General features: G+C 60.0%; 1 protein-coding gene across 1 annotated transcript in view; it reads right to left on the bottom strand.

Annotated features, from left to right (window-relative positions):
* Positions 1–12,939, bottom strand: part of TP53I11 (tumor protein p53 inducible protein 11) — a 15,523-nt gene extending 2,584 nt beyond the window's left edge. Inside the window, exons 1-6 of the mRNA XM_014463606.2 lie at positions 12,804–12,939; positions 2,475–2,554; positions 1,924–2,083; positions 1,272–1,330; positions 1,024–1,072; positions 531–627 (exon numbers count right to left, since the gene is read on the bottom strand). Of these exons, the coding sequence (XP_014319092.2) occupies positions 531–627; positions 1,024–1,072; positions 1,272–1,330; positions 1,924–2,052 (334 nt within the window). The 5' untranslated portion in view covers positions 2,053–2,083; positions 2,475–2,554; positions 12,804–12,939. The remainder of the gene's footprint in view (positions 1–530; positions 628–1,023; positions 1,073–1,271; positions 1,331–1,923; positions 2,084–2,474; positions 2,555–12,803) is intronic.
* Between the last annotated feature and the right edge of the window lie 559 nt (positions 12,940–13,498).

Here is a 13,498-nt window from a genome sequence, read left to right as displayed (position 1 = left end):
TGTTATGATTCTGGGTTGATGGGCTGTCACATTTTCTTTTCAAATGGACTTTTCAAATGGACTTCTGGAGACAGAAAACCTGAGCCCATGAAGGTCTCCCAGGGCTGGGGGTGAGGGTGGGGGTGGGGGTGGGGGTAGGCAGACCATATTCCCAGGAAGAACCACCTACTCAGCCTCTACCAGGCCAAGCTCACAGTGTTTATTTTGCCTGCTCCCCTAGGCTGTGAGGCCCTGGAGGGCAGGGCCCTGGCCTCATTCATCTCTGCACCCCAGTGCCCAGGTGGTGCACTACCAGCAAGTGCTCAGTAAGTGCTTGTCCAGAAGATGGCAGAGCCCCAATCCACTGGGTGCGTTTTCTATCAGTGGCCACAAGATGGCAGCATACACCCAGCAGAGACAGACAGCAGCTGAAGTGGGGCTCTGGGAAGTGAAGCCTCTGCACAGAGGAAGACTCCCCACGTTTCCCTCCATCCCAGTTGGGACCCCAGCTTCCCATCACCTCCCCCAGAGTCCTCCCCAGCAATACTCACTGAGGAGCGCACCCCCATAGAGGCGGATGGGGGTCTTGCTGGTCACCTGAGCTCCATCAAAGACGGCGTCATAGAGCTGGTCAGGGAAGGCCAGGGCCTGGGGACAGCAGTTGGGAGGCTCAGGGGGAGGGGGTCATTGTGAAAACTCCCTGGACAGCTTCCCCCAGGAAGTGGGCCAGGGTCCCTGGGACAGTCTGGGGCCAGGACCTTCAGTGCCCCCCACCCCTTCATGCCAGGACAGAAGGCCCTGGGGTTGCCAGGGGCAAGGGGTTGCCAGGAACAAGGTGTTGGGACCATGGCCACGGATCCAGGATGCTGCGGGGCAGGCAGGCATAGGTGGGATGTGTCAGGAGCCAGGACATGGAGGCAGCCAGCGAGCCTTGACAGATGGGGCCTCAGGAAGGCCATGGGGTGAGGAGAAGCAGCAGGGGCCCCAGGGCAGGGAGGAGCCCCTCGCAGAGGCCCAGGTTTCCGGGGTGGGGCGGGGGCTCACCATGACGGCAATGCCAGAGAAGAGCACAGCAGAAACAAACTGCCAGACCCTGGGGAGGCACCAATAGGAAGGTCACAGCCAAGCCCCTGGCCGCCACCCCAGGCCCCAAGGGATGCCCCTCTCCAGCCAAGGTGCCCAGGGATGGCTGGTTTGGGGGCAGGGAATGAGCTGGGATGAAATCCAGAGGGGCAAGGCTGATGAGACGGGGTCTTACATAGCTCCTCCCTATAACACACACGAATGCTCACCTCAGTCCCAAAGGCTCCCGAACAGCAAACTTGATTTCATTGCCCAAGACCTGGCTGATCTGTGAACACAGAGGGGAGGGGTCAGAGGCAACCAGGGGGAAGGCATGCCCAGGCTACTTAACCCCCCAGGCCCCCTCCCTCCAGCCTGCTCAGGGGCCCACCGGGTACCTATGCTTAGCAAATGGCCACCCAGGCTGGAAGGTCCCACTGAGGCCACCCCCTCACTGCCTCCCTGACACCAGAGATTAAGGGAAGCTGAAAAGACAGTGGCTGAGAATGAACGCTCGGGCGTCTGCCAGACGCGTGGGCCTGAAGCCCGGCTCCTCTGCCACTTCCTGGTGCGGCCTTGGACAAATCACTAACCTCTCTGAGCCTCAGTTTCCTCATCTATACAATGGGCTGATGTCTGTATCTGCATCTTCCAGGACTAGCAAGATGAAATAATGCTTCTAAAACAGCGGTATACTAACAGGCATATAATAAGCACTCAAACCTAATTATCGGTTTTGTTATTATTCCCCTGACATCTCCATTAAGTCTCTAGAAAAACGAGCTAAGTCTCAGGGCTCCTGCAGCTCTGTGGGACTCGGCTAGTCTTCTTGCAAAGTGGTGGCCAGACCTGCCCCACCAGGTCCTCAGAGGCAGACCCCACCTTGGAGCGGTGCACCTCCCCGTCGTCATCCTCGCCGCCCACACCGAGGATCTTGCGGGTCTTCAGGCGGCTCACGAGGTCCGTCTGGCTGTGCTTCTTCATGAGAGGCGGGGGCTGCTTGGCCGCCATCTTGTCCTGGAGCCCGGCCTCTGCGGAAGGGCTGCAGGGGGACACGGGCCTCAGGCCCTGGGTCCCAGCTGCCAGACCTCAGGGGGCAGCCCGACCCAGCCCAGGGCCTGTGGAGGCTGGGGCCCAGGCTCCCCAGTGAACTCCTGCCCAGACAATTCCTGCTGCCCAGCAAGCCCTCCCCGCCACATACCCCCTGGACTGAAGGCAGGGGAAGGAGCTGGCACAGGACCCAGCTGAGCCAGAGGAAGGACGGCCAGGGGCCCGGGCAGGGCTTCAGACAGTCCAGGTCTCTCCCCTCCCTGCCATCAGCACCCACCACCAGCCTCTCAGACCAGACCCCCCGAGTCTGCCCATGACTTCCCCCAGGCCCCAATTCCCGGCCAGCTCCTAGCTCCACCTTGGGCCAGGACTTAAGCACCTACTGTGTGCCAGGCACCGTGCAGGGCAAGGGAGACGCAGAGATGAGTTGAGTGCCCGTTCTCGCCTTCTGTCAGCACAACACCTACGCAGAAGAGAAAGGAATGAAAACCACAATGAGGCAAAGGCTTCCAGAAGCTGGCCCTGGGGTGGCACGAGGCTCCTCTAAACGCAGCCACTCCGCCCTGCAAGATGGGTGCTGTTGACACCCCTTTCTCAGATGAGAAAACCCAAGTTCAATGAAGTTCAACCAAGTTCAATGAGGTTCGACAGAGACCAGCAGTGGGTGCCGCCTGTATTCCAACATCTCATTCCCACCCACGGCCACTCTGGGAAGGCAGGAACATCCCCCCGGTTCACAGACAAGGCTCAGCCGGGAACCTGGGCTGGACTGGCCAGCCTCCCCGACCAGGCCTCCGACCCAGGTCTCAGTGCTGTGTGGCCCCAGGCGAGCCTCGCTGTCCAGGGCCGCCAAAGGCAGAGCGCAGAGATGTCCCTAGGTCCCCTCCAGTTTCCCAGCCCCCCCCCATGTCTTAAAGCAAAATGAAGCACCCAGCAAATAAACATCAGATCAGAGAATCAGACTGTGGGGCGTTCGGATAATGAGGCTGTAGGCTTAGATACACTGGGCAGGATGCAGAGTTTGGAAAGAAGGGCAAAATCCGGCTGGGAGGTCTCAGTGAGCGCGATGTCCCTGGCGATGGCCCGCCTAAGCGCCCCAGCCCCGACCCTCATCTGTCAACTGGGGCAGCTATGCCTTCCCCTCCCCCCACACACCTGGGGGCACCAGAAGGCAGCGCAGTGCCCCTGCCTGTAGGCGGGAGGCGGCCAGTCCCACTGGGGGAGCCAGGGCTTAATCACACTGCTCCTCGGGGACCCAGGAGCTGTCACAACACCTCAGCCACATGCCACCACCTCCCTGTGAATCCAGATAGAAGCTGTAATCAGCTTGGCATCCCTCCCGCTGCCAGGCGGGCCTGAGAGCCACTGCACAGTAGTATTTATTCCAGGGGACGGATGTACCAGTGTCATTATCGTCACTCACCAAGGAACAACTGGGTTGATTCCAGAGTTTGATGACTGTGAACAAAGCTGCTATAAACATCCACATACAGGCTTAGTGCAACCATAAGTTCTCATTTCTCTAAGGTAAATGCTGAGTTATACGGTACCTCTCCATTTTGCTCTAGGAGAACGCGCCAAACTGCGTCCACAGCGGAGGCCCATTTGCATCCCCCACAATGCATGGGCATTCCCGTTTCTCTCCCCATCCTGCCAGCACCAGGCATGGTCAGTCTTCCAACCGGTCCCCCTGTCTCTTAACCCTCTTTCCCAGGCTGACCATGCTGCCTGACTCAGTCTTTACTGGTTGTGTGACTTGGGCAAGTCTCCTCACTTCTCTGAGCCTCAGTTTTCCCCATCTGTGAAATGGAGCTATACTACTTCCCACCTCCTAGAGATTCAATGGCAAAAAGAGAAGCTTGGTCAGAGCACACAGCGCAGCCCCTGCACATTTAAATGAAGAAACTGCAGTTAGTGAGGATGTGCTGTGAGGCAGGTATAGGATGGTGGCCCAGGGCCCCTGCCTGGGTGGGGGCGGGGAGCGGGGGCTGATCTGTCAGCCATCAATCAGAGCAAGTTACTTCTCTGAGCCCCGATGTTCTCATCTGTGAAATGGAAACCCTTACCTTCCCCTAGGGCTGGGCTAAGGAGGAACAGCATGATGGACAGGAAGCGCTTCATGAAGGGCCAGCTTGCTGCAGAAGGCCTAACTGTTAAGAGCTTAACTGCTGGAGTCATACCTGAGTTCAAATCCTGTCCAGCACTTCTTAGCCGTGTGCCCGTGGGCAAGTCACTTAATCTCTCTGTGCCTCAGCGCGCCTCCGCCCCCCACCTGTACTTGGGGAAATAAAGGGTCCAACCTTCAAGGGGTGTTCTGAGAACACAGGCTATCGTTGTGAAGTACGGAGGGCAGCGTGTCTGGCCCCTGAAAAGTGCTCGATGGAGCTGGGCACTTGGACCCTCCGGCCCCGCCCTGGTTCCCCATGCAGCAGTGGCTGTGGGACGGAGGCCAGGGAGAATCAGAAGGGCCTCACTAGCATTTGCTAACATCTCCCTCCGTTGGGCAAAGCCCCCAGACCTCAGTCCCATGACATGAGGCTGACTCTCGAGCCCCAGCCCCCAGGCCTGGGCTGTGTCGGTGACTCCAGCTCCTCTGCTCAATGTCCTCTCCCCAGCAACACACAAAGCTCCCGTCTGCCACACAGGCTGGAGCCATAAATCAAAGACGGTGAGGTGTGGCAGTGCCAGCCTGCTGAGGCTGGGTGTAAAGGGGCTCCGTCAGACACTGGCATCACTCATAGGTGGGACCAGCTTTATCCACAGGCACTGCCATCAGGGACCTGGGCTGGTGGGACCCACTGCAGCCACCCACCCCAGAGCCCAGCCCCAGCACTGAGCTCACCACCAACAAAGAAAGGGCCCTGGTGCCTCCCAGGGAGAGTGAGAGCTTGAACTTGATCTCCAGGGAGTGGCCCCTGCACCTGCCTCTAGTTAACTTCTCGAGCACTGAGTTCTGTCCCATCTTCACCTGCAGGACCGGGCGCTGCCTGGAGAGGGAGGTGAGCAGCTGCACCACTCCTGTATACCCCAGCCTTAGGCATGCCCACTCCCAAGGCAACCCCTCATCTGCCCTTAAACTTCCTTCCCCATTAAGGCCATTCTATGTGTTCATTTTAGGCCTGGCCCCACTTTAACCTAAGAGAGGACAGAGGGCACCTCCTTCTGATCCTCTGCCTCCACTTGGGCTGGACACTAGCTTGGGGCAGCCAGACCTGGCTTTGAATCCCGGGTCTGCTCTCCTACAGGTGCAGGGCTTTGGGCAAGTCGTGCAGCCTATGTCGGCCCTGAGCAATGGGGGTAATGGGAAGGCCCACCCTGCAGAAGTGCTGGCGGACACAGGGCGTGCCGTGTGGGCAGTGCCTGCAGCAAGGCACCCTGCCCGCGACAGACAGGCCCACGCTCCTGCACTTCCCTCTTCCTTCACTCGGCCGCGCACAATGGAAAAAGCCTGCCTGGCAGGGCTGTCACGCTTCCTTTCCCAGATCCAGTCTGAAGGGCCCCAGGGCTCCCCCGGATGCCAGGCTTCCCCAGCACAAGAGGAGCAGTGGGAGGAGGGCTGTCCCTCCATCTACATGCTCACTTGGGGGGACCTACTCAGCAAGAAGGGAGACTGTGGCTTGCAGCCCCCAGCCCTGAGTTCATGACCCTCTGCATTCTGCCCCTGGCCAGCTGCTTTGACCTCAATTCCCAATAAAGCTGGGAAGTCGCTCCTTTTAATAGCTGTTTCCACTTCTGAACCACTGCTCAGCCAGGAGGCCCCTTCCTGCCCTCCAACCCCCCTCCCACCCCATCTTCCTTGTTCCTCCTCCCAGGGCCCTGCTTCCTCCTCTGGGCTCATGGGTCCATACTCCCAGTCATGTCACGGGCAGTTGGCCTCCTGAGATTTAATGAGCTGAAGGCAGGGCTGGTATTGTGCCCATCTGAGAGTGTCCCTGCTGCGCCTTGGCACACAGTAGGCACTTTGTCAGCACAGACAAATGAGACAGGCTAAGAGAAGCGGGTCTCACTGCCCACCCAGGACACTCAGGATCACACAGGGCCCAAGGGGGGCTCAGCTCCAAACACACAGGGCAGAAAGCTGAGGCGGAGGGGACGGGACCCGCCCCAGGCCACACATGAGCCGGTGGCAGAGGAGGGCAGGAAGGGGGCTTTGCAGTCAGGCAGGGCTGGGCTTCAATTTGCACCCGCTACTGGGCAGGTGGCCTTGGGCAAGGGCTCCCTAGGGTGCTGAGGACTCCAGGAGGACCTGGCAGATGGGTGCCAGGAGGTGGTGGGGTCAGAGGACTGGGTGAGAATTCGGGTGAAACCTCGCCCCACTGCCTCAGAAAGCTGCAGCCAGCACTGGGAGGGGATTGCCAAGGGGCGGGGTGTCAACGGGGCCTGGGACAGTTCCGGGCACATGGGCTCAGCATCTATTTGTGATAAGTTAGTGAGTTGGGAGCGGGGTTGAGAGGCCCCTGCTGGCCAAGGTCTGACTGGTAGCAGCCCATCCCCACCCCGCTGCCTCGTGTGCTTGACATCTGAGGCCAGGGAAGAACATCCCCAAAGAGGTCCCCGTGGCAACAAGACAGAGGGGCCAGGACTGGGCAGAGGCCAAGCAAAGCCCCCAGAGGCGGAACCAGCAGGAAGGGAGGGCGCAGCAGTGGTAAAGGTGTCAGAGGCGGTGACAGAGTGGGGTGGGGAGGGGCATCTACTTCACGACTGGTAAACTTGGGCTCAAACCTCAATGCTTTATCTCAATTAGGCGGTAACCTCAGGAAAGTTTCTTAACCTCTCTGAGCCTCTATTTCCTCCTCGAGAAACCACACTGCTCCTTCTCAGCTCGCAGGGCTGTGACGAGGCCCACTGAGCAGGCAGTGGAGGGCCCGGCACGGGCTATGTGCCAAGTGAAGGACAGCAATCAGTAAGGCTACCGGGCGGCTGCCCAGGCCCTGCTCCTGCCGCAGAGCAGATGGGCTGGGGCATCGTTCTGCCAGTCCTAGAGGACCTCTCCCAACCCCCGTCCCCGGAAGCTGGGTTTCCATAGAAACGGCTGGACTACAGAGCTGTGCCCATCGTGGAACCTGACTGGCACGGGGAGGGGAAGGAGAGGAAGGGGCCTGGGCCTCAGAACACCCACCACCTGTGATTCAAAGGGGAGTCGATGCTGCCGTGTCTGCCAAGAACCACTTCCTTGCAAACAAGAGCCCCTGCTGGCGGCGGGACGCACCTGTCCTCCCATCTGGTAAGGAGAACGGCCCCCTGGGCATCCACCCTGGGGCCGGAGGGGGCGAAAGTACTTCCGGACTAGGAACTCCCTGTAACCCCCACCATGCCCTCTGAGACTGGGGTACTATCACCCCCATTTCACAGAAATGAAGGCCAAAGTGTCTCCTGGGGTAAGTGGCAGAGTTGAAATTCAAACCAAATTAACTGGCCATCCTGAGAGGAGTTGGGGAGCATGTCTGTGGGAGTTGGAGCATGACCCCCAAAAAGCACTAAGCTCTAAGCAATCTTCCCATCTCCCCCTGAAAGTCCCTGGCCGGTCGCCAGCATCTGCACGCCTCCCTGGGGTCCAGCCTCCCTGGGTTCGTGAAGCCCTGGGACTCCAGCAGGACCTGGGAAGGGCTTCTGGGAGACCCATTGTTCTGTTATCACATTCGTGCAAAATAGCTGGAAACGGGGTCTGGGACTGGCAGCATCAGGCAGTGGGAGGCGGTGGGAGATGCAGGCCCTGGCCAGAGAGAAAGGGAGGCACAGAGCACAAGCCAGGGGCCAGAGCCACACCATCCACCCTGGGTCCCTGTCTGGGGCAGCCCATCACTCCTTTGGGCAAGATGGAGTTTAAAGGCCCCCAGCCCAGAACCCACGACCTGGGCCCCCAGGCAGTGAATCTTGGGAGGGGGGGAAGGGACCTGTGTTCACATCTTGGCTGGGCATTTGAACCTCTCCATTCCTTACTTCTAAATGGGGGTGACAATGCCCGACTTACTAGGTCACAGGTGGGTTAGAGCTAAACTAGGAAGTTACAGGACACAAGGGAGGCCGGATGGACACAGCTGCATAACAGTGGTCTCTGGGTGCGGGTTGCGGGGGGGGCGGGGGTGTCTCAGGGCCCACTGGCTAAGGGAGGAAGCCGAGGCCAGGCTGCCATGTGGCAGGGCTCCCTTGCTGCATGTCCCCCGGAAAGCATAATTATTCTAAACTTTAGAATCTAAAGGCTGGGCCAGCCTTAGTCAGCCTGGTCTCTCAAGGAGCCGGTGAGCCAGGCTGTATCATCCATCTCTGTCACCGTCACCGTCAGCGCGGGCTCAGCTCAGGGTCCACGCTGCTGCAAAGGGCGAGGATGACAGAGTAGAACTGGCAGGGGGAGGAGGGAGCATGATTCGAATCCTGCTGTGGCAACAAGCCCGGTTCCCACGACAAAGCTCCGTAGTCAAGAGAGGGATCCCACGCTCCATTTCCACGAGCCTCCAGGAGCGCGAGCTGGCAGCAGAGGGCTCCCACTGAAGCTGGAAGGCTGGTGGGGGAGCCCGAGCCACGGGGCTGAGACAAGTCAGCTGAGGCCACCGGCCGATTCTGCCACAGGGCCAGACTCTGGGACTCAGTTTCCTCATGTGAAAATATGGGAGTGTGGTCCCTAGGGCCCCTCCCGGCTGTGACATGCAGGATCTGGCTTCCAAACCCTGCCATCCACTAGCCACACGCCAGCTGCCGGGCCTCCAGGTCCCGCCACTAGTTCTCTTGTTTTGAAGGTGCCTCATCTCCAGAAAGGCAGAGGAAAGCCCAAACTCCCATCACAAACAAATATCTGCAAAGTTTCAGGGACAGAAAGTAAACATCGCCTGCTGAGCTGCAGAGCGGGGAGGGCGGGCAGGACAGAGGGCCCAGAGGGTGCATCCCTGGGGGCCTTGACCTGGGGTCTGAAGCTGCTGCTGTGTGCAGGGGGGCGGGGTCTCGCTGTCTGTCACCACTCAGAAGTCACTGAGAGGGTTTTTCCCTGGCCCTGCTGTCACTCACAAAGGGCAGACAGGGCACATGGAGAATTCCTGTCCTTTCCAGGGACCATGTCAGGACGCTCAGAGGCAGCTGGTGCTTCAGGATCCCACGGGACCGAGGTCATTGGGAGAGCCTGGTTCCTGGATTCCCTGCAGCCAGAGCTCCTCTGAGAAGGCAGCGGACACATCCTTCTCGCCTCCCACCCCTCCCACCTCCCCCCGCCCCCCTAGCTACTCAGGAACTCAGAGAGGGAGGAGGGGAGGAGGGAAGTTTCCTTGAAGGGAGGCTGCACCATTTTGAGTCAACTTTTTCAGAAGCAAATGCCTTCTGGTGAGTTGGAGGAGGCAGGCAGAAGGGTCCCTATACTTTTCCCTGGACGCAGATGGGCCAGAACCACGGTCCAGGAATGACATCTCCCCCGGGGTTTGGGGCCCTGGCTTAGTAATTAAAAGAGGTCACAACTAAAAAGGTCTGTGCTTTTCACTTACTAGAGGCCCGGAGCACGAGTTTGTGCATGGGCGGGGACCCGCCAGCCCACCCCAATTGAGGCCATCGGGGGGAGGGGCTGCAGGAGGTTGGCCGGTCACCCCTGCCCCTGATCAGGCCGGTTGGCCAGCCACAGTGTGCGTCATAGCGACTGTGATTCCCGTCATTCAGGTCGCTTGGCTTTTACATATATAGATTAGCTGCATGGCCTTGGGCCAGTGACACCACCTCTCTGAGCCTCAGTTTCTCATCTGTTAAGCAGGTGTAATAATGACACCTGTGAAAAAATACACACGAAACACCTAGAAAAGCACAGTACCTGTTTCATAGTGAACGCTCAACAGTAATGTTGCTGTTGTTATTCTCAGACTAGGAGACTCAGTCCCTTGCTTCAGATTCCCCCTTGACCTTACCAGCTTCAGGACAGGCACCCCCCAGAGACTCCATCATCACTAACCACAGAGTGGGGCACTTACAAGGGGGTGGCCGTGGGAAGGAAATGGGAAGAGAGAGAACTCTGGGTCAGCAGGAAGATGCTGCCCTGAGTGCACTGACAACAGGTGGACAGGGAACTGACAACAGGTTGCAGAGATATGGAGCCCCTTGGGTACTGAGCCTGGGTGGCTCCCCTCCAGGTCCCTGGCACGTGGCCAGCTCTGGCCCTGGGAGGGGCACAACCAGGGCTGCGGATGAATGGTTGAGGTGCAGAATGAAGGGAAAGTATTGTAGCCCAGAGTCAGAATATCAGGCACGCCCCCCCCCTCCCCCGCCCTCCTGCAGCTGCCGCTCCTGGACTGCATGTCCTGGAGTGACGTCCATGCTGTTTCGGGGCATCACTTCCCTCCTCTGTGAAATGGGCAGGCTCCATCCCTTCTCAGCCAGCTTTGCCTCCTGTCTCCTGTCTCGTCCCCACTGGCTGCACTGGCTCCTCAAATACAGCAGGCACATTCCAGCCTCAGAACCTCAGCACAGGCTGCTCTCTGCAGGATCTTTCCTTCCCAAAGATATCCCCACAGCTCACTCCCTCAAAGCCTGACCTCAAAAGTCACCTCCTCAGGGGGGCCTCCCTGACCACCCTACTTAAATGAACAATCCCATCCCTGGCCCAACACTCAACTTTTCCCCTTCACCTCCCAATACACTGTTGATTTTGTTAGTTATTTGCCCCTTAAGTGTCAGTTCCAAGAAGGCAAGAATCTTTATTTTGTTCCCAGCTATCTCCCAGTGCGGCGCTTTGTTCATTAAACCATTGTTGGTGTACAGCTCACGTTTTCTTCAATGAGTGAAAGCACAGATCGGTCCAGGGACGTGTGGGATATGATTGCACTGGGAGGATGTGGGGATTGCTATCGTGAGATCTTGGGGGAGAGGAAGCAGCTGAGCGTGGGCTGGGAGAAGCTGCAGGGGGCCTGAGAGCAGGGGGGGAGGGCGGGGGGCTCCTGCAGAGAACAGACTTGAGCAGTGGGCCACAGCTGGTGTTGACATCCAGATCCGGGTGAAGGGCTTTGGGCCTCAGCCCTTCACTCTGAATTTGGGAGGACTGATTAAGCTGACAGCATGTGGTCTGAAAAGGAGAAGCCAGGGCAGCTGGCTGCCAGGATATTGGGGGCAGAGGGTACCTCGGGGACCCATTTCTCAGACGGGATCACAGAGGCCTGGAGAAGACCCAGTACCTTATCTCCTAACAACCCCACAAGAAAAACCTTTCCTTCTCCTGGTCTGAGTGTGGAGCTTCTAAGGTATGGCTAGTGCTTCCTCCTGTCTCTCCAACAACCACCCATCCCACCCGCAGTGTCCCTGGGATTTGAAGGCTGCAGGATGAGAGGGTTGTGGACGCCCCTCCTCCACAGGCCTCCAGGGGCGAAGGTCCAAGAGGCCACAGAGTTGGGGTGAGCATTCCTGCAGCCCCGGGCCTTCATCCCGCTAGACAGCCCCATCAGGAAAAGTTTGTCTAAAGGAAATCAACCAGGAAGTGCACAGCGGTGGGGCTGGGGCGGTGGAGCGGGGAGGCAGCCTTGGTTCCCGAGGAACCACGGACTTAACGGCCTCCGCCACGCTCCTGCCCCGCCCCCAGCGCTCCGATCCAACCGAGAAATACGCCCCCCTAGGGAGGCAAGGAGGCAGGCGTGGAACCCGGCACTGGTTGGGGGCGTGGAGAGTGGAGCGAGGGGACCCAAAGCGAAAGCCAGGCTCCGCTAGGCGCGCTGGGGATGGGCGCGGCGTCCCAGGGGGTTCCTCCACAGACGCGCAGCATAGGTGCGAGCTTTTTTGCCGACATACAGCCGGGGACCCATCCACCCAGCGCCAAGCCCAAGGCCCCACACTGCCCCCTTCCAGCTGAGCTCGCGACTCGGAGGGGGGTGGGGGAGGCCCGCTGGTCTCCACCTGTGCCTGCTCCACCCCGCCCCCAATAACTGGGGCTGAGGCAGGGGTTCCGTTTCTGCCAGCTTCGCCCACCCACGGCCCCCCAACCCCAGTCTGGACACTGGGATCCTTTACAGCCTTGCTCCTCGCCCCCTCCCAGGTGTCCTTTATCTCCCAGCTCCAGCCAGTCACCCACTTTGCAAGACTCCAGGCGGGGAGCTCCGGGCTGTGGGCGCCTCCGGGTCCTCTGGCCCAGGATCCCCGCTCCCACGGCCCCTGAACCAGAGGTAGAGCCCGACTTGTGGGCTGCGGGAACTCTGCCATCTCCTTCCGGGGCCCTGCCGAGGCGAAGAGGGGAGGAGGGGGATTCGCAAGTTTTTGCCGCGCGCTCCCCGGACCCGGGAACAATGGCAGGTTGGGGATGGGGGCAGAGATGGAGGGGGAGGGGACAGAGACCTGCGCGCGAGGGCAGAGTCTGACTCCAGCGAGAGGAAAACTGCTGTTCGCTCCGTTCCTCTCTGGCTCCGAAGCCAGAGCGAGAGCCCGGGACGGGAGGCTGAGGGCGAAATAAACAGTCCAGGAGAGCAAAGAGCGGAGGGACAAAGCTGAGGAGAGGGAAACCGATCAGAGGGAAGGGCAGCGAGCCGAGAGCGCAGAGGAAAGGAGCAGAAGGGCTGCGGGGTGGCGCCTTGGAGAGCCAGGGAGAGGATCCCCGGGGTCCCGGCCGAATCCGCCGGTGCCTAGAGGTCCCGGGGCGCCCCGCTCACTGCCCCCAGCGGTCCCCGCGGCCGCAGGAGCACCGCTGAGCTGCGCAGGCACCGGCCGGCGGGCGGCGAGAGGGGCAAAGTGCGAGGCGCCGAGCGGCGGCGGGGAGCAGAACTTACGTTCCCAGCGCGTGCCGGGGCCGGCTTCGGGAAACGGGCGTGCAGGGGGCCCTCGGGCGCTCACATCACGCCGGGCAGGGCAGGGCAGGGCAGGGCCGGGCTGGACTGCGAGCGGCACCCGCGCGGCTGGGGTTTGCCGGAGTCTGGAGGCCCGCGCTGGTCCCTCCTCTCAGTGCCGCGCTGAAGCCAATGGCGCGCCGTCCCCTCCCACGCACCGGGCTGCCGCGCCCCCAGGGTGGCCGCCGGGGCGGGCGGGAGGACGACGTTGGGGGGACTGGGTTCCGGGCTCCCCAGCGGAGGCTTTCCTGGAAAACGCCGCCCGGGGGCGCGCTCACGCCCGGGGAGAAGACGCTTGGGAATCAAAACCCAGGCCCCGCGCCGCCTGGCCGGGATGACTTTCTTGGCAAGTTATGAAGACTGCGCCCTTTTGGGGAGACCATCAACAACCCCATAGGTCGGCAAACCACACTGTCTTAGATAATCTTGGGGTGCTCCCTGGAGCCTAGGCCGGTGTCTACAATGGAAAGGACTGCTTGGCTGCTAGATACCAAGTGTGTAGTAAGTAGCACAGTTATAATGGTCACTGTCTGCCAGCCCATCAGCGCCACGCACTGAGCTCAAGGTGTTATGGGCATCAACTCATTTGATTCTCACAGCCACCTATGAGGTCCGGGCGTTCAGTCCCATTTTACAGA

This window comes from Myotis lucifugus, unplaced genomic scaffold (assembly GCF_000147115.1).
Source record: "Myotis lucifugus unplaced genomic scaffold, Myoluc2.0 scaffold_213, whole genome shotgun sequence".
Lineage (NCBI taxonomy): Eukaryota > Metazoa > Chordata > Mammalia > Chiroptera > Vespertilionidae > Myotis > Myotis lucifugus.
Note: the sequence above shows the minus strand (reverse complement) of the source record. Positions and strands in the feature narration are given on the sequence as shown.